This window comes from Camponotus floridanus, unplaced genomic scaffold (genome assembly GCF_003227725.1).
Source record: "Camponotus floridanus strain SB8 unplaced genomic scaffold, Cflo_v7.5 scaffold2, whole genome shotgun sequence".
NCBI lineage: Eukaryota > Metazoa > Arthropoda > Insecta > Hymenoptera > Formicidae > Camponotus > Camponotus floridanus.
In genome coordinates this window covers 403,515-426,138 of record NW_020229325.1, presented here as the reverse complement: position 1 = coordinate 426,138, position 22,624 = coordinate 403,515, and the positions used below count along the sequence as shown (strand labels likewise).

Sequence of the window (22,624 nt, the reverse complement as noted above, 5' to 3'; positions counted from 1 at the left end):
AGAATATCTTCCTGAAAAATCACGAACACGTGATTATGCAACCGAGCTCAGGATTTCTAGACAAGAAAAAAAATGCACCCGCTTCTGAAATTATGCGGCGATTTTTCTTTTTACGAAGAAAACTTTTTAACCTTATTCCAAATATGATCCCGAATTATTTAAATATTCTTAGAAATTATATTTAATATACATTTACATCACTATACTAAACATAATTTCTAAGAATAAATAATTTGATATCATATTTGGGATAAGGATGAAAAGTTTTCTTCATGTATACAATGTGTACGTGTATTTATTTGTTTAAATTATTTTTATGAATTAATGATACGCTGCCGCATGATTAATCGATCATCTGATATTTACATTGCAACAACGCAAATTTACAAGAGTTAATCTTGTCAGCTACAAACATAGCTAGATAAATCGTTATATATATGTGTGTGTGTGTATATAAATATATATTTGATGCTAGCGATATGGTTTTCGTGTGGCCAAAGATGTGAGAAAGCAGCATGCAGCGTGATGACTGATTTATTCCTTCGTGTTCGGAGAGAGAATCGCGAATTCCGGTGAGTAAATAATTAGGCCAAGCAACGGCAATAATAAAGCGCGATAGAATAATTGATATGTGCGCTATCGAAGGAAATGCCGCGTTATGAAAGTGCACGCTCTCTCTCTCTCTCTTTCTCTTTCACGGGACCGAATAAATAGCTAGCTCTCTCACATGCGGACTCGGATGTTGCGGAATAATCATTCGAACGGCTCACGGTTGATAGCGTAAAAAGCCTGTCATCGTTCAAGTTCTCCGATTGTAATAATGCGAAAAAAAGAGAAAAATAATAATAATGCAACCGTTTCCGTAAGATATCGCATCGCACGCACGCTGGAGAAAGTATTATATCGCGGCAACGCGATGAATAACAATTAAAAAAAAAAGATGCACCCGCATAAACCGCTTGATGGTAGATACGAACGTTCTGTTTTCGATCACGAATGAGCGATGAAATCGTCGGTGACATATATGTGCGAACCGTAAAAATTTATCGCTCGCCCCATATGTGTTGCAGTTTCATTTCCGCGATTTTGAGACATTATTCGCACATGGTATGTATAATTTCTGAACGTTTGCCGATTCGCGGAGAGCACTCGTAGTATCATCTTTGTCGTCCATTGTTAATCGTGAATTCAGAGATGATTGTACATTAATCTGACATTGTAGTCTCTGAGCGATAGTAATGTAGACGTGTTATTGTGCGAGTTAATGGAGGCAGCTGTACACAACAGATAACTTTTCAACATTAAAAGTTAAAAGCGATCATATCGCGCAAAGCAGATATGCGAATGCTATTAGCGGCAATATAAGGTATACGTAGGATATTTTGGTACATCATCGAGAAACACCATCGACAAGGGAAATCACGCAAGTTTTCAATCCGTGCAAAATTACATATTTCTCACACTGACAAACAAGGCAAATGGAACGCACGACGAGAGATGAAAGGGGTGATTTAGTTACATCTCAATATTGCGCTCGGGAAGCCGAGAGGGAGGAGGGATTCGTTCGTGAGCGGTCAACCACCAAATAATAATCCGCGATCGGTCGCGCGAACGGTTTGTGCGCGAGATATTCGGCCTGACCTCTGGCAACACGATCGAAGCGGATGGAAATTTAATTCCCTGGAGAGGATGGTCGAGTATCGCGAGACCGAACATGGTAGGCGAAGTCGCGGGATTGAATTTTGAAGGATTCTATACGTACTATACATACATGAATGCACCGTGCGCGCACGATGATCGTTTATAGGCGACTTCTCGCAGTGTGTGCTCGATGCGTGTGTCACCCCACAGAAGAGATATTTAATAGTATAATATTATATGACACATACGTACATATTATACATACACGCGCCTATGCACAAATTTTCAACATCAGATATGCGATCTTTATTTTTGTCTCATTATTTTTCGTCAAATATTTCCCAATGTTTCCAAATTCCAAATAGCTTATGTGTCTCTGATCATTTATTTTCTATGATATTCGTTGCACTGTTATCAATTAGGCGATACAATGCAGTTAAAAGTTAAATACATCTCGAAATTTGTATACGTTTCATTTTGTTATCGGCGCGAAACAATCTCTATATATTGTACATTATTCTTGTGTGTGTATTATTCTTGTACATATATTATATTCTCTTCTTCTATGTAAATATACAATAAACTCTGGGATATATTAGAAATTATATTTAGAACTATATTAAACATATGTGTAAGAGCAAAATTGTCGACAGATGAAGAGAATTATTACTAACACTTGGTACAAATATATCAACCGCGATATGATCTCACTAAATTAAACAAGGCAATAATTGTGAGTGACATATGGAGAAATTATTGCGGGTATATGCATGTGACATGAGAGCAAAATATTAATTTAAGTAAAAGCTATATAAAATCTGTATCAAATATTTTTAAACGGGGAAATTTCATACATTAAGATAGATTAAAGACAGATTTTTTAGAAGGATTATTCCACTTTAATTCTTTCACTCCTGATTTTGTATTTTTGGAAATTTATAATTCTATGGGTTAGATATTGAGAAAAAAGGTTCAATAAGTACAAGATAAAATTTATTTAATTATATCACCGGGACATATATGTTCCTACAGGAGTAAAAGGGTTAACACGCTTATGAAATTTATAATTTCGCAACACGAGATATATCAAATACGACAATTAGAGAAATTATAAAGACAATTAGGGAAAATCATATTAATCAATTTCCGTTGATATATCAGTAATGGTTAATGTATAAGTGAGCTCAACCGAGAACCAATCGAATCGGCCTTAGAAGAACCGATGGAATATACGTGTTCACGAGGGATTGTGCAGGATTTCCGACATTCAGGAAATTCAGCTTTGCTAGAGATAGTCTCGAATTTCGTCTCTTCTCACTTCTCATATCCGCCATGTATCGTCTAGCTGTTTCAAATAACGTCTGAAATCCTCGAGCTTAGGTTTTCTTCGTCTCTCGAGTAACATGTGTCAAAATTTGTCAAAACCAAAATCAAAAACTAAATAATCAAATAATATTATGACATGCCAAGATTTATTTTATATATATTATTTTGTATGTTAATTATTAAAAAACTAATAAGACTACTCAATTGATGATAGGCAACAATTGTATTATTGCTTAAATATTTTACGTTGTGATCTTTTACTTTTTAATTACTTTTTCTACAACTTCTTAAATAATTCTATTTAATTTAAAGCAATTTTAACTATTAAGCAATTTTAAAGCAATTTATTAATTAATAGTTTATCGCCGACTTTTTCTTTCATATCGAGATCTTTACAACATTCTTTTATTTGCAATGTCGATATTCAATCATTGATAAATCGTGAATTTTTCGATCAAATTGCAGTGACAAATTATTTACGTATTATTTCGCATGTCATAACATTTCATCAAAATTTTCTTTCATATCGAGATCTTTACAACATTCTTTCATTTGCAATATCGATATCCAATCATTGATAAATCGTGAATTTTTTGATCAAATTGCAGTGACAAATTATTTACGTATTATTTCGCATGTCATAACATTTCGTCAAACGAGATTCCTGTAAACATCATCGCTAATCCAACGGGATATTTTCTCACTGTGTTTCAAATAATCGTATAATATTTGTACGTCCGCAATTTGCGGGGGCCAATCGTGAAACGTTGCTGCTCTTTCTCGTAATATCGTTTCAGCGTAACGACGTTAGTTTAGCCGGGGCGAATAGTTAGAGTATGGGAAAGGGTGAACGCGGAAGTACGGGATAGTAGGTGTTTGCTGTTAAGGCAGAGATAGGTAACGGCAGCAAAGTGCAATAGCAAGCGAGGAGATTCACTTCCTGTTGAACGTAGGGGAAAGACTCGACACCGGTCTCTCACTTCGACGTCTTCGTAATATCCGGCATCCTTATCTCAAGGTCGCCCAACTTCCGGTTATTGCGTTCTGTACCTGTCGGTTTTCCAGATCGCGTAGTGTCTTTCTATCAAGCGTCGTCGACACGATATCCTATCGACTTTATAAACTTTACAGTTTTACGTCAGTTAACGTGATGAGACACGATCGTTAAAGGATCATGACAAGAAAGCTTAATGCCCTATCTAAATGTAGTTTATTAGTTATTAATAGCTCTATATATATATATATATATATATATATATATATATATATATGGCTATCAATTTACAATAAAATAAAATTTAGTTAGACTAATTTAAATCTCACGATCATCATAGAAATTATTCTATCATTTAATCAATTGATATATTATGCAAAAGAGAGAAAGAGACAGATCTCATATTAGAAATAATAAATTAATTGCAAGCTCTCTAAAAGTGAATCAGTGTATTATCACTGTAATCAGTGCTGTACTTATAACTGCTTGTAATCAGTGAGTATTTACTGTTGATTTCAGTGATAATACACTGATTCACTTTTAGAGAGAGGATCAAAAGCATTTAATGTCAAACAAGTTTTCTACCTAATATAGCGACAGTATATCTAATTGATGTGAAGGCAAAATTAAATTTTATGATCGTGAACTATTAGTGATGTTAATAGTTATCACTATTAGCATCACTAATAGTTCACGATCATAAAATTTAATTTTGCCTTCACATCAATCAGATATACTACCGCCTACAAATCCTTAATGCCTGTTTAAATTTGTCACGAGATCGCGGGACAAGCTAATGCGCGTCATAATGCTCATAAAAATCGGCGCGGTTTAATGCGCGACGTGACTCGAATTTTATCAAGTACGAACTATGACATTTTGACGATATTACACAATATACGAGAAAATATAAGAGGCATTTCGCGTTGATGTAAAGTACAACTCACTATCGCGAGAGAAAGAGGAAGGATAAGAAAGAGAAAAAGCGCATCGATCGATAAAACGTCACGGTTATTTAGATAACCGTGCATCCACGTGACGTCATGGGAATGCAAAACTGGGATAAGCGAAGGAGGAAGAAAGAAAGAGGGAGATAGAAGAGAAGACAAGATACTATAATACAGAACGAACGGAGGATCGAGATTATCGATTCTCGAAGTGTAGACGATAGCGAGACTCGTCGACGCCCCCTCGCTCCAACGCGTCGCCGGCGAAAATATGCGACAGCTAGAAATAAAGGCCGGTTCCGCACGAAAGATTACTGGTTCCTCTGCTGTTCTGCTCCGGAGGAGAAGAAATGGCAGAGTTCTTCCCGTTTCGACCTTCTCATTCCGCCCCCTCGTCCTCCCCCTCCCTCCCTCCCTCTCTCTCTCTCTCTCTTATTCCTTTTCCCGATAGGTATGCGCGTTGTAATTTCTCACTTTCACGAGAGAACGCGTTCGTGCGAAAGATATGTGAAATAAGATTTATCCCAAGATTCTGATAAATGTGTGATAGTCCAAAATAACACAAAAATGACTCTAAGTGACTATTCTTTGCACTTGTATATTTCTGTATATAAGTGTTTAATTTTGATTTAAAAATTTTTTTCCATATTATGAAAAATATATGCATTAAAAATACGTATTAAAAATAAAAAGAAATTCTGGAAATAAATCGATATGTTGAAATAATAAAGAAATTTCTGCGCGTGAATTTGCGAGTACGCGCCAATGCACAGAAGATTGCCAACGAATCCGAGGAATGTCTGGAATTTGAGAGGGCGTTGGATAATCTATGATTAGACGCGTATAATCAAGAACGGAATAGTCATTTAGAGCATTTCTCTCAAAGACTAGGGGGAATAATTAGATTAATATTTTATTTTTCTATCTTCGTATCTTCTTTATTGCTAGAAATCGCAGAAATGGACTAACTCGAACAAAATACGAAGTACTCGGCGTACTTTTATACAAACTTCTTCCTTGTTTTCAAATTCTGAATCCATTTCTGAAGTATATCTCACATAGGAGACGTCCTATATACATATGTACGTAACAATCGAGCGATCGAGAAAGAGAGAGGGGAAGGGTGAAAAAGAAGAGCGGACGAAAATTCGCGCGAAACCTGAAGAACAACTTTCCTTCGCTACACAGATTACACACCGTGCTACAAAACAAATACACATTTATTCGCGGAAACTCTCGAGTGTCGGGCTAGGTCGGGCTAGGATAGGGGCGAGGCCAAACGACAACGTCCATCCCTCGCTAGGAGGAGGCAGAAGGAGATAAGACGGAACGGAACTTCTTCTCCTCGATCTTCTCCCTTACAATGTGTGTACCCGCACACCCTAAATACATAAACATCCAATACAACAGCGAGCTCTCATTCCCATAGTCAGGATACCAACGAGAGATATGCGTTCAGAAGTACACGACCGTTGAGACGTGTAAGGTTGCTCGAGGTATCGCAAAACAAAGCGTTGAAAGGGAACATTTGCAAACGCAAATTCCTAGTGCAAATATTTAATAGCTATTACACGAAGACATTACGCGAGGTATAGAAAATAATTTAGAAAAAGTTATACACATTTTGAGAAAGATAATTATAAAAATAAAATATAATAAAATAATAGAATATTATATCTAATATACTGTATAATATATATTCATATAATCTAATGTACTTGTTATTAAATAATATTAAAAAATAAAATTAAAATATCAATTCCACCGAATATAAAATTAAAATATCAATTCCACCGAATATATAATGTCATTACATGTATATAACTGATATTTTATTATATTTTCTTGTACTCTGTTTAATATTTCACATTTATATCGTCCAAGATTAATTTCTGCGATTGCATCTTTGAACAAGATTCCCCCAACTTGATCAAAAAGTTACTATCAACGAATATCATCAACAGACAATCCTAAACAGAGGGTCCTAAATAAGGATGCTTTTAGAGGGAGGAAACACTTGCGAGATGATATGGGTGACACCATCGAAAGCTACGGGTCACTGTGGACCTATATCAGACGACGCGAGACATCGCGATGCCAGGATAATACATTACGACGTTAAGATAAAAATTCGCGCTGCGCTCATTGCCCCGAAATATGGTAGTAAACATACAAAGTAGAAATGAAAATAGTAGTTATCGCATAAGCAATATATTTTACTGCACACTTGTGCGTAATTGTGAACCGCATCGTAATGCGGAATGATAAGATCTAAATAATTCTGATTTGTGATACAACGAATTGTATAAAACTGGATCAATTACATTATACATACATTATATAAAAATATATCTTTTTAATTGGATTAAAAATAAATCGTAAATATCATCATATATTAATAATATATCATTTAAAAAGCAAATAAATATTTTCAAAATGTAGCTTAATTAATTTTTTTCCGTGATATAAATAATTTAAAAGATAAATTGTTTAGATCTTTTTCCAGCTTGTTTTTTTAATATTTTTTTATCATAATTATTATGCAACGCTTCATACGTAAATTACAAGGGATTTTCGCATCAAGAATCTCTTGTTGAATAAATAAATAATAAAACTATTAATTACAAGAGACATACTGATGCGACAAAAGACACAAGCTAATTAATTTTGCAAAGAGGCGAGAAAGAAACGGATAAGAAAAAGAGAATCTGTCGCTGAATACAAAATGATATCTAATAACAGAGAGAATCAGATTATCATTAATTAATGAAAAAAAAATGACTGCCAATATCAATTCATACTTTTTAAATTGTCTTGAAAGTAAGATATCAATTAGTGGAAGAAATAATATTTCGTATGATGAAAAAAAGCGACGTAAAATAAAATAATCCGCATATCATTGCTACATGATGCGATTGTGATTGCAGTAACTCTCCACGGTTTGCTTTATGTAACAGAACCTTTTCAAAGACGAATTCTGGTCAATTATAATAGGCATGATTAATTATTGCGATAAAATTTCACGGAAAAAAATCGAGAAATCAATTATAAAGTATTATCTTTCTGTATTTTCCAATTGAAAAGAGGCATTTTTTATAAAACCGCAATTATATTTGAAAACCGAGGAGTCAACCATTATGACAATCATTGTACATTTCATTAGAAATATATTGCGGCAGTACAGTAAATATGATTTTAGGAAATACATGTTTTAGAAAAATATGTATTAAAATAGTACTAGCAATATAAGAGAAAAAGTAATATGCAAAATATTTTTTAATTCTGCAGTACTGGCAATATACAATAAAATATTGACAATATATAATAACAGAAATATCAAAAATACAAAAGCAATACAATGGCAATGTTAACAATAAAATGTATTGTATTGCTAAAAATGGCAATCACTGTACATTTTTTGAGTAATGGTTGATCCTTGAAAACTAATTTTATTTGAATTTATACAATGAAATAAAAACTTTTAATTCATATTGTGCCACTATCTTTCTTTCAAAATTTAATAATTGGTTTTCGAAAGAAAGATTTATACTAAAATTATAAGCATTAAATATAAAATTAAAAGATATACTTTATTTATTAATTTTTTTATTATTTTCATTATTCAACTTTGATATTTTAATATTTATATATCGAGAAAACCTAATTATTAATATTTTCACGAAAAAATTCAAACTTTTCTTTTTGAGATATCGAATATCGATGTGTCCTTTAATTTTCATTTTCTTTCAGCTATTATTTTTGTATCTCCGAAATATTTTGCAAATTATTATTCGGCGATCGATTGAGGAAAATGAATAATACGGTCTTATTTTGATGACATGCGATGTGAAAAGCGTTGCAATTGCGGAATATGCGATACGTCGCGTATAAGTTCAACTCATTTATAATACAGAGTAATGTGTGTTTGAATCGCTTCATGTAATCTGTGCGATTCAGAATGTATTATAAGCACGCTATACATATGAGTATATCTACATATGAGTATATCTATATATGAATATATGTATGAGTACACATATCATATGAGTATATGTATATCCACAAGATTAATTTATATCTTGATTACCATAAAAAATTAGAAATCCATTGAAATTTTACAGAAAAAATAAGAAATGTATACATTTTATATAAATTTTATAAAACTCTATTTATGTCTTAGAACCGATTACTTTAAAATTTAATTTTATTACAAAAAAAACATCATCCTGAATTTCGATAGAAAAATAAATTGATTACTAAAAATTTTCGAATTTATCATATTCAGCATAAAAAAATATATAAAATATTATTTAACAAAAAAATACAAAAAACAATGTTATAAAATAAAAATAAATATTAATATTATAAAATAAAAATAAAATAGTTTAAAATTCTGAAGGCAATCACTCATATTATTGGCAGATGTACATATATACATATGTAAACGTCCTTAATTGCAAATGAACTTTCGTAGATATGCACGAGACAGAAATCAAGTAGCAAAATTAAGCTTTTAAGCGATAAATTAGAATCAAGCTGAATATATGACAATCTCGCGCATGATTCATATACATATTAACCCAATCATTATTAATAAGTATTAACTATGAGTTATTTAAAATTAAACTCATCTCTCTAACGAGCGTAAAAATAACCAAACAATCGATGTGAATATAAAGTCTATTATTTTATAAAAATTCATAAATAATTAAAAATACTGGTCTTCTTTTCAATTATTCTGTAACTTTTAAACAAACTCTGTTATCTCTTCGTATCTATAAATATTTCCTCGAAATCAATTATTTAAAAAATAGTGTACTGCTTATAGTTCGAACTCTTTAGAAAATACAATTTATGAATGTATTTAAAACTATGTAAAAACTTAATTTTAATATAATTTTAATAACTATGTAAAAATTTAAATAAACTAATTTTAATAAATTAATAAATTATTTTAGCATAGATTTTTTCAAATCATATATGTATATCATGTACGCGTTTGATCATAGTTGTTCTACTTTAATCAATGATTTTTACTTTTAGATAGAATTTTTTTTTATATATAACTCATGTTTAATTATAAATCTTTGAAAATCTAATAAAAAAAGAAAAGTAAAATATCACAGCACAAAACAAGATACTGCGTGAATTTGTGGCATTTCAATTTATCTTGAAGATTTTTCATTTCATCGATCAAAACTATGTGTTCAAGTTATCAAAAATTTTAGAGAGAGAAGTGTTCGAAAATAAAGCCAGTATTTTTAATTATTTATCAGTTTGCGAAATGATACGACAGCTTCACATAAACAAACAATGATTAAACTATAATTACATATTTCCACTAGTATTTGAAAAGAAGATATATATATATATATATATATATATATATATATATTAATAATTTCATATTTTAATCTGTATTTTTTTAATAAAAAATATTATAATAATATTATATATTTTATAAAAATATCGTAATAATAACATAAAAATAGATTCTATGCATTTATTATGATATAAATTTGATATGTTGATACATACATTAATTATTCCTACGTTAATCATTATCACGTAATATAATATAATGAAAAAATAAAGGTGAAAAATATATATTTTATTTTTGACATATATTTAAAAAAAAATATATATATGTAAGATTTATTATATTACAATCGTATCAACTCGCATCTAGATTAAATATGAAGTTAATAATGATCATATTATAAACTTACCAATTGTTGTCCCGCCGTTCCTTCTGATCCAGTCATCTTTTTATCCGAAGCTTTGAATATTAATCATCGATGATATGTCGCACAAGTAACTGAAGCACACTCGACTAGATATCAATTATTGTCACTTGTCACACACTTGTCACATTAGATTAGGTTAGAAAGCGAGGAGATTATAATTAATTAGCGATATTTAAAAATTCGACGATTGCACGATACTTTTTTCGATACTTCCGAGATGCATTTATTTATTTATTTAGATATTAATCTATAGATCTTAATTAATTAACTATTAAAAAGACACAAACTTGCGATACTTCCAACTTACACTCTCAATTTCTCTCGATATTTTTTTAGCGCGCACTTTCCAAAAAACGAATACCGATATATATTTACACCATTTCACATTAATCTATAATTGCCCTACTTTTATTCAGCACATTTATACACGATCCGTGTGTCACATATTCGTTACGTATCACTATTCACTATCATTCTGGCACTGTTAAAATACACTCGCGATGTACTTTCGCCCGATATTTTTCTCGGCGCAATTTCCGAAATTCATTCGCGGTGATTACTCGAATATGTGTTGGTAATCATAATTACAACATCAGATTCGTCCGTGGATCGAAAGGTATAATTTTGTTAATTAATATCGTGTACTTGGACTCGATTGTACGCACGCGAAATTAATTTTCCAAAGGCGAATAGAATATCTCGCGCGCGCTCGATGAACTGATCTAGCGCGTACGCGAAAGTATGTGTGACTCGACTTCTTGTATCCCCCCTCCATCGCGATTCCAGGAAATCGCCCGGCGAGTCTCCGCGTCTTTTTTTATATGTATATACACGTTCCTGGAGAAAAACATTGTATTTTATTTTCGCGACTACGGATAATTTAGAAACGAACGTTTCAAAGGAAGTATTAACGTTTCAAAGGAACTAAACATTACTCGCGATTCATACGCCGATTAAATACGTTTGTACTTTATACCGCGTATTTTCGCGTCTACCTACAGATAATTTAATAACGAACGTTTCTACGAATGATATTTTTATGTTCGAAGAAAAAACTCGACGTTATTCGCGATTTGTACGTCAACGAAATATCGATTATTTGCGAGGGACTTTATCTCGAGGTAATTATTCGACGCTTTTAAAAAAAAACTCGACTATTTGCGACGATTGCCATTCGATGACTAGCGAGAATGCGATACAGAAGGGGTGCCAATTGCCGCGGTCTCTGTCACTAAATTCAGGACAATGAATCAAACATTAACGCTCTTAAAATACCTATTACGACGAAATCGAAATAAGTGTCCAATATTCTATTTTATTTAGCAAAAATCTTACTCTCGAATATTTGCGGCAATTAATATTGTGCGCCGAAAACAACACGAAACAATCCGAGAAAATTTGCAAGGAAAAAAAATCTCTCAAGTACGCCAATCGTTTGCTAAGTTTTTTCGATAACGACGATATATTCACCGATTACGATTTTAGTTTCAGAATTTTCCTTCGATCGGAAAATGATTGTTAGTTAATATCGTTGTTATTAACTGTTAATTTATGTCGTTATTATTGATTGTTAATTGATATCGTTTTTATTGATTGTTAATTGATATCGTTATTAATCGATTTCGATCGTATTTCGGTTTAATTATACGTATACGCAATTAGTTTTCTATATAGACGAACGTAACATATTACATACCCCGGTAGCGCGCGCGTTCGATAGACTGACCTAGCACGGTAAATACGATAGTGTTTATGCGGCTCGAGGCTCGAGCTCGCGTCCCCCTCCATCGATTTCAGGAATCGGCGCGAGTCTTATGTTTTTTTTTTCTAATACGCTTCGTCGCGGCACATATCTCACTTTCCAGTAAGGAGCATTTATATTGCGTGTCGAATTAGTTTCGAAAACGGGACGAATTTTTTATAGGAACGCTTTATTTTTTTTCTAGTCACCGAAAGCAAAAGAGAACAATATTAAATAAAATATAAACATAATGATTTTCTTTCATCGATATACGTTTATATATGTACAGTAGTTATTAATAATTACTCATTTATCGACGAAACTGAATAGTCGTATTACGAATAAATTAAATATATAATTTCGAATAACATTAATATAGTTTCTTTATAATCGTTTATATTATAAGTTTGAATTTTTATGTCAAGATTTATTTTTTACGGTAATTAATTGTTGGTTAAGTCTTTCACTCTCTCCCTCTGTTTTGCTGTTATCAGACGTCAGCTAATTTACTTTGTATAATTGCGAAGAATAAATTATCTTATTTATTTTCTCCTTTGCGTTTTTCACAAGCGCGACTTATTACGGTGCACACACAATCTGGGTTTATTTAATATTATTAACACATCAATGCTTATACATCTGAAAAATACCTAAGAATTTTATTAATAAAAAATGCTTTGTGATTGGAGAATTTATAAAGTTCGTAGTATAAGCTGAGCAAAATGGTTCTTTTTTCTGACTTTGCGCGATGTGATAGAGCAGCTCGCGGCTTCAAAGAAATTAATAAAAAAAGCACCCGGATGAAAGAGATGCCGTATTTAAAAATTATATAGATATCTTTTCATATATAAACAAGTCCCCCCCTCCTCTCCAATTTACTCATCGGTAATATTGCGACATTTTTCTTTTTTCTTCTTTGTTCGTTCATTTGCATTTCGCTTACTGCGAGCTAAAAATCCAATTTTAGCTTCCATCCGATGAAATTATGAGCGCGCTACCTTTTAGCAAAGCTAAAAAGAAGCGCGATACTTGCGATTTAATTAAATCGTGAAATATGACGACCAAGCAGTGGCAATTAAGTACGCTTTTAGCGAACCTAGCGATACCAATTTACCCTTCCCTATCGTACATCGTGAGCACTTATCTCGTACTGGGATGCATCTTATCCCGGTGACCGCACATGTCGCTTTCGGGATTGCAGTTTGCACACCACATGGAGAGATACTTAGAGATTTAATTAACAAGCGTACTCGGATTACGAATGACCGCGTGCCACGCTTAAACCAGATTTCATACTCGGATCACGCGCGATTGATGCATCAAAGGATAAGTTGAGAGAAAAATAGACCGCGCGGTTAAACCAGGATTTAATTGGATCGCGGCTGTAATCCACTCATCATTTGTAACGACTTTCAATTTCTAATTCGGTTCCAATATATTAAGTATTTTTATAATGAATAAATTTCTATCATACATTTTTATTATAAATTATTTAATTAAATTATAAATTATCTAACTAATTAAATTATCTAACTAATGATATACATGTACTGTGGATCATTAAAATTGCAATATACAATATATAAATATATATAGTATTGCAATATTAATGACCAACAATATATATAAATATATATATATTTCTTTTATTAGTTATAAAAAATTTAATCTCTTCTTGTTTTCCTGTTCAAAAATAGTTTTAATTTCATATATATATAATGACAAATAAAAAGTCAAAACTAACAGTTCTCAAAAAAATATTCATCCATTAACGTAATACGTGTAGTTACAGTTATGTAATTTTATTCTAAATCATGCCGTGCGAAAATTGTGTACAAAGCAATATGAAAAAAATTTCAGCAAAATCTTTTCCCCTTTTCATTCGTCCAACTCGGCATTAGCTACAGTCGAGTTAATTTTATTATTATAACGACGAACATTGTTAGCGGCTAACATGTGCGAGTAAGAGCGCGTAATTCCTGTCGGAGAGATTAATAATGGTATTCTGAACTTGAGATCTGAATTTCCAGTCCACGTTGTCACTGTCAACATTGTGTTGTTGTTTGTGCCTTAGTTATGCATAAACTGTGGTCGTTAAAAATTTATTAAATATGCTTGTAACGCGTTCTCGATGCTTAAGGAAATGCGCAACTTTGCGCAATAATATTTGCACTAACCGCTCAGCATAAAAGAATATTACATCGTTTTTTCATTCATTTCGCCGCGATAAATAATAAAATAGAAAAAATAAAAAAAAAACAGTGACGTGACGCATCATGAAATAATTATCGCATTTGCAACAATTTTCTGCGTATTTCTTGTACATCGATGATTCAAAAAATCAAAAATCGAGTGATGTATAAAATTATGCGTATGTTCTAAGTATTTGTAATATTTTGTAACAAAATCATGGAATGAGTTCCAAAGTCGATTTAAATAATCGATATAATCATGTTATTTTTCATATAAATGATCGATATGTTCAAATATTTTTATAATATACCTTCATCAAATTTTATCGTACGCAAATCATAATATGAGAGAAAAATAATATACATATAATGATAATATATATGTTTATTCTAATATATAAAAAAATTAGATTCACGCACATGCGCTATAAGTTTTCAGTTGTCCTATTTAAAACATTATCATGTTATATTAAATCAATCTTTAATATTTATAATAGCGCCACCGAGCGCGATAAAGGTGTGACGTAATAACTAGACGCAATTTTAATTAGTATTAGTGCGCAAGAGATGTCTATCCGTATCGCGGAGCATGCTTTTAACGAGGGCGCGACTTACGAATATCGAATTACTTTGTGGAAGATTAAAATCGTCGCCTAACGAGGTCGGCCGGGAGAATAAATCTATCTCAAAGATTTTCACGCCGCGCGTGCTACAAGGGAATGGAAAGAAAGAAAAAAAAATGAAAAAATGATCATTAGAGAATGAACGGCGATAAAAAAAAATAGACAAGGACTCAAAGCAGCAGGCATTAGTCAAGGCGAGGATGTGCGCAAAGATCAAAGGAAGGCGAGCTAATATGCACACGCATAATATCTGACGCGTTTATTATAAAAGAGACGATTATTTCATTTATTCATCTTAACAAAAGTATAAAAAATAACGAAGCGCGAGAGAGGCAGCGACAAGACGAATGACTTTTAACTCTTTGATTACAGGATATTAGATTGTTAGCAATCATTTTCTCTGAACAAATCTTTATAATCTTTGATAACATAATACGATATTATGAATGTACGCGTATCTACAGCATGGAAATAATAAAAACTTTTGCAATTAACATATATCCCAAGAGACTGGAAAAAAACATGTACGATAAAAAAAAATGAATACTCAAAATGCAAAAGTAATATAAAATTTATATAATTGTGATTATAATTTATATTATTTATGACTTATATTAAATATAATATAATATAATTATAAAACATAATTTTATTGAAAGATTGTATAAATGATGACACGATAAATATTACAAATTTTTTGATTCTGATTAAAAAATCATTTAGTTCTGGCAGAAATTATACAACGGAAATTCACAAATTGAAGAGAGGTTATTATTAAAAGAACTATTAAAGAATTAGATTCTAATATCAGATATTCAATCTAATAAAAATTAAAAGAGTTTTAAATTATATCAAGCGATATCAAACGTTCTATCTAACATTACATCTTTAATAGATGTAAAATTCTAGCATGTATTAAAAATTTTTCAAGAAATTGAGAGGAACTAGAGAAAGGGATAACATACGTGATAAATTAAAGAAAACGGTAATACGGGTTAATGGCACATAGTCATTGTTTGCATCGCTGAGCCGTCTGCGCGCATAAATAATCTCGTTAAAAATTTATTAATCACGACCGGAGAACGCGAGGATAAAGGAGCAAAAAGATACCATACACGTACATTATCCGATGTGCACCGTATGTTCGTTACGAGATAGGATAACTCTATCTACTTACCTCCACGAGGGTGATGAGAATGATGAAGAGAGGCGGTGGACAGCATGTGTAGTGATCGGCATAATATTTTCGGTCCCGCTCCTCCGTGAGGAATTCATCGCCGATCATGCGGACCATCCTGAAAGCACAAACATATCGCAAAGATTAAAAAATATGACATTTATAATCTGCAAATTAAGAGATTGCCGTACAAAGTATGCGATAGTTTAATAAATAAAAAATAAATAATACATAATTTTATTTAATTTATATATATCTTTGTCAATAATGTAGAAAATTTTTGACGAAGTATATTTTTTCATTTGAATTATATTCATAATTTTTCGATGAATTTTGCATTTATTGAAGATGTAATAATCCACATCATAAAATTTAATTTTTGTTTGGATATATGTAAATTGAATTTATATAAGAGAAATATTTATTAAACATACAAAACATACAAAACATAATTTTCCGATAATGATCGATACCAAGTATAACATAAGAATATATATTAATAAATAAATAATGTTTATTGAATAACAAAAAGTCCGATAGGATCGAGTATGATTTTCGAAATGAATCATAATAGTATTTTACGCTATTTTTGGTGGCGATACCAATAAGCGCGATCGGATATTTCCAATTAAACTTCGCATAGTACTACACTTCAAAATAGAAATACTCGACATGGAAAATAATCCGCAACGCATGCAATCGAATCTTTTGAGCCAAATTTCACGAAATGACTTCGTTTACATGTGCGTTAGGCATTAAAAAATACAAAAAAAAATCTACAAATTGGACGCAAACGTAGTCATCATTCTCACAAAGTAATCTATGAATTTGCCTAAAGCGCGCGTTCGTCCTTTGCCTAAATCATTTTTGCACTTTCAAAAATAGTTTTTTAATCGAATGAGAGCTGCACTGTATTTAATCACAATCGTATAAAATACGAGTGATTCGAAAAAGATCTAATCATTCTATTATCTGTTGTTAATAATTTACGAAAAATATTCGACGCATAAATTCAAGCCAACTATCGAAAAAATAATTATACATATCTCTTTCTCTCTCTTCTCGACAATGCTTTCATTAATTCGAATCTTCTATCGATTGAGAATAACTCGATACAATAGCATAGAACGAACAATAAAGTCACGTTACCAGTTTGAAAAGCATCTTTTCGTTGATAACGCTGGTTAGCTCGTAACGCTATTGTTGCTACGATTCTGGAACACATCTACCAACGGGCGAGTACTCGTAGTTAGACGTGCACGTAATCAGTAAACGCTCAGCCACAATAACGAGCTACATTCAAGTAATTAAAAAACAAAAAAATTGGCCCAACTTTTAAAACATTCGTTGGATGCGGCATTCACAGTGAGCTGAAATTGGTAACATAATTGAGTTTAATTAATGAGAATATAATTGGATGGAATTTTAAATTTACGAAGCTATTTCTAGAACAGACACGCAAAAGTATAAATACAAAAACTTAATAAGTATAGAAACAGACAAATGCCACGAAGAAAGAAAACCATATAATTGTATTTTTTAAGATGAATATAAAAGACAAATTTGCGAATTAAAAATAATGTAAATAACGATGAGTGTTATAAGAAAAAAATAAGTGACAATTTATCTCAAAAAAACTGATTTTCTATAAAAACCAATTTTTTTAAATGTACATGACATGAAAATGTAAAATTACTCGCATAAGTAAAATTTTATAATTTTTTAAACATTTATTTAGAAAAAGTTTATTTAAAAAAGCTCAGTTTTTCTCATTTTTCTCTTCTTCCTTTCTTCTCTTTCTTTCTTTAAATTATAATGATAAAATTCAAAGTCGAATTTTATTTGACTGTGCAAAAAAGGACAATTTTGTGTAAAAGCTTATAAGACTTAGGAAATTAATTCGTGAATTCTTTAGACAATATATTCTTGAATTATTATTATTTAGATAATATTCTGTATTAATCGCTGATTCAATTTTAATGCTACAATACGTTTCATCGCCAGGGGTAGCAAAATAATGAGGAATTAACTTCAACGAATCTTTTTGCCGGTCGATTTCCAAAGAAAAGAGAAACATTCTCGCAAACAATTACGCGCAAACTCTGTACCATTCATAGTCTTCATTATCTCGGAGGATTCTTTTCTTCTCATTTACGACTTTCGTTACGAATGAACATGCCGAGCGAAAACATCGCCGGAAAATTCTTTCTAAGAACAGCTAACAACGATGAAAGACACTTTCTGCATACAAATGTTAGTTATTCCCTAGCACGTTTCAATTCTTAATACTCAACACTCTTCATAGCACTATCAAGTCATTTTAAATTTAATCTTTAGTAATATACTTTTCTTATACAAGAAGCTATATATTTGTCTTTGTGCAAAAAAATCATGCAATTTATAAATGTGATGTAACAAATAAACAATATATATAAATATATAATATAATATATAAATGCATACGAATAATAGATATCTTCTCTTCGCGTAATCCAGTTAAAGAAAAATGATGTTTTAGCATCATTATTTTTTTATTATTTTTATCTTTATCTCTTTCCTACAACTTTCGCTTATTATTGACTAAAGATATTTGCTTCAGTGACAAGTAAATTGCCCTTGGAAATGTCAAATAATAGGTTGATTTATATTAATGAATGATACACATGATCTTTCACGATCTCTTGTCGAATTTCTGTCCGCTTCATCAATAAAATAACTTTTGCATGCTTATTCCATTCTTTCACGCGTTCCCCAACCTTTCTATCGGCTCTTTCATCTTTATTCTATTGGCCATCTTATTTATTTATCATCTCTCGAAGAGAGACCACCGCCATTCGAGATAAAATGTCGATTCGATAAATAACGTCGACAGTGTCCTTTATAAAGAAACGTAGAATAGACCTTCGAAAAATAACTTTGCATACGTTGAATAAAAAATAAATTAAATGTAAACGCAATCTCACATTTTAACAAGATAAATCTCACTTGAAGCTGTATTTTGCTCATTTCAAGCTATAGAAAAAGATAGTGGTTTTGAAAAAGTAACTAAAATTAAATCCAGCTACCTTGTTATAGTTTCATTTAAAAATGGCAATATGCGAGAGGGAAAACTTCAAATATAACTGTTATCATCGTTTCACAAGTTGCATTAAAACAAAAAATCTAAGTTATAGCCTGCTTCATGAAAGTCGCTTATTTTCATCGCAATGACAACAAATGACAATGACAGACGATAAAGCAATGAATGAGATGAGGTCATCGGTTAAGCGAATAAACGGCGTCGATAAATCAACTACGCCGATTAATCGCGGATCGTAAAAAAAATCCAATATTACGAGAGTAGGTAATAAAAAAAGGGAATCTAAATTCGGACGTGGAAGTCACGGTGGGAGGGTGAAAGATGGTATATATATATATACCCTTATATACCCGGTTCCTTTCCATGATGCTATCTCTCCCTCTCTCTCCCCCTCTTGCGTAAGAGCGTAGAATAATTACGAAGAAATATTAGCCCGTAACTCAGTCCACTATCCATAATATCTGCAACGTTTACGGCGCCGGAAAGATAAACCACCCCCGTCTCATTCTATCTGGTGGCGCGTGCGCGATCACGTGCCGCTTCGGTTCGCTTCCAGGTTTCGTTTCGATTCCTTGCTGGCGAAAGATGTGAGTGTGAATACCTGTTTCACGAGTACCAACAGCTACTTGCACTTACGTGACGAGCGACGTGCACGAACATCGCGATCGAATAGATCGGCAATTAGTCGAGGCACGAGTATTCGTGACATTTTACACGTTAAAGTAAACGGTTTGCAGAGTTAAATTTTGCCGTAAACGTATGAGTAACTAAATCGATGTTTCACAAGTTCCAATTTGTTTTCATCAACAGAAGGAAAATTATCATTAGTGTTTTTTTCAGCAAATTACATATAAAGTATTTCGATAATATAATTACATTTATTAAAATGATATACACATGTTTATATTTGATATTAATATATTTGATATTATGTATTTACTTATATATGATACTTTTTCGTATAAATTTTATAACAATAATGCAATATTGTAATATATTGCAATATGTACAATTTATTCTTATCAATTGATGTAATATGTGAAAATTAATTTAATTTACAATAAGAAATAGAATTAAAATAATAAATAGAAATTATATTCGTTCAAAAAGATATATAAATTCGTAATAACGTAATTTGAACGAAAAACAGCTTCTTTCTGTTTTACATCGTCTTTATTTTACAAATTTGCCCTCGCTCATTTTATTGCGACACGTTGATAAATTTTTACTTTATTGGAGGATATAAAATATAATTTCATAAAATGTCATGAATATAAAATATCAGTTATCAGCGTTATGAAAAAATAAACGTAAAATACATTGGAGATACTTATGTCGCTATATTATTCAAGCTTTATTAAACATTCATTAAATAGTTCCAACTAATGAAAATCTGTGTTTGTAATGAGTATGTTATTTTCATGTCATGATGATGTAATCGCGACAATATCCGAGCCAATTAAAAAGCATCAGTGTAAAAACCTATTTTGCATGATGCGCGCATCATCAGGTATATAATATGTACGAAGGGAAGATATATATATATATATATATATATATATATATATATAAAATATTAGATACCTTCATATCTTCTCATCGATGCAGGCACATTAATCCCTTTAATTACCCTATCTCATGTTAATGGAAATCTGTTATCATACTGTAAACGTATAATTTATCGCTAAAAATTACGTTTGGGGAACGTACGATAAATCTTTTATAATGATATTTTTCAATGTGATAACATCTAACGATCATAAAATGTTAATCTTTAATTTATCTTGCTATTTTTTTAAACTAAAAGTTACTTTTTTAGACTTTTCACGTTAAAAAGTATAGAAGAAAAATTTTTGAACAAAAATTTGAAATGTTTAAAAAATAAATAATAAGAGATGTACATATTACAATCATATTTACAGAAATATAATTTTATTTTAATATTAAAAAAAAATTAATAAAATTACGATCAAATTTCTGTATACATTAGATTACACCCTTAAGAGTTGACGAAGGAACGTATACTATGCTGATAACACGAGTAGCATCTTCCGTCAACATAAAGAAAAAAAAATGAGAAAAAAAGAAGGAGACCGGAAACTTTCCTCCTGACGTAAAGGTCTACTAACACGGCTAGCCATTCGCAGTAAACGCACACTTAATTGCCGGTGCGCCGCGCGAGACACATTGTAGATCGCACGAGCGATTTCCAATTAGCGATGTGACTGATATACCAGGGTTCAAGGAAACGGGTCGAGAAAGGGGTCGTCCGCGCGTATGAAGCATCGACACGAAGTACAGGTGGTTAAGCGCACGCTCAACATCTGTAGCTTGTAGATTGAAAGTTGAAGAGAAAGAGAGATGAAGGAAAGCAAGGCGAGGCAAGAGGTGAAGGAGAGCGAGAGAGAAAAATCGAAACGTTGGAGAGAAAGAGGGAAAATTGTTTCAAGGATACTGATTAATTACACTAGTGAGGTATATCGAGGCTCGTCTGTTGGCCAGTAGAATTGCAAACGAGCTGCGCCGAATTGATTGAATGCACCGGGGTGTGTCGAGGCGAGCCAAGCATTTCGGGGAAAAAGTCAGACGTGCAACGAGGACCTATTATGTGTTTATATCCGGGCCAGCATTCAAGTTCAGCGCCTTAATTACGAGGGATCGCGACAAAAACCGGGGGAACGATCCGCGGAATCGGGTGAATAATTCACTCGCGCGGACTCGATTCGAGACCACCTACTGCTCACAGTAATTAGTGCGCGCGGTTAAGAATAAGTCGATATTTCTCTCGAGCCCGTTAAAAATTGCCAGTTATGGAAATTGCAACAAGGAGAAACGGCGTGCAATCTTTATCAGGAAGTTCCGCCAAGTTATTCCCACCCCAAGTTCCAGTATGAATTTTATACGCTCCTTGAATTTTCAGGGTCTAATAAATGTGATTAAGGCATCCTAAAGATCTAGCGACGAGCTACTACGCTCGATCCAATAATTACTATATAAGAACAAGTAGAAACAAAATTAATTATGAAATTATTATAAAGTTAGTAAAGCAGCGTTGCAAAGAGGAGACATGGTGTACTTTAATTTGCCAAGCTCGAAATTATACAACCGAACGCTCTGTAGCTTCATAACTACCACCTTTAGAATTCTGTAAGAGATG

General features: G+C 32.0%; 1 protein-coding gene across 1 annotated transcript in view; it reads right to left on the bottom strand.

Moving 5' to 3' along the window:
- The window catches only part of LOC105258282 (protein rhomboid), a 362,375-nt gene that overhangs the window by 86,329 nt on the left and 253,422 nt on the right, over positions 1–22,624 (bottom strand). The window contains exon 6 of the mRNA XM_025408100.1: positions 16,389–16,506. Within this exon, the coding sequence (XP_025263885.1) occupies positions 16,389–16,506 (118 nt within the window). The remainder of the gene's footprint in view (positions 1–16,388; positions 16,507–22,624) is intronic.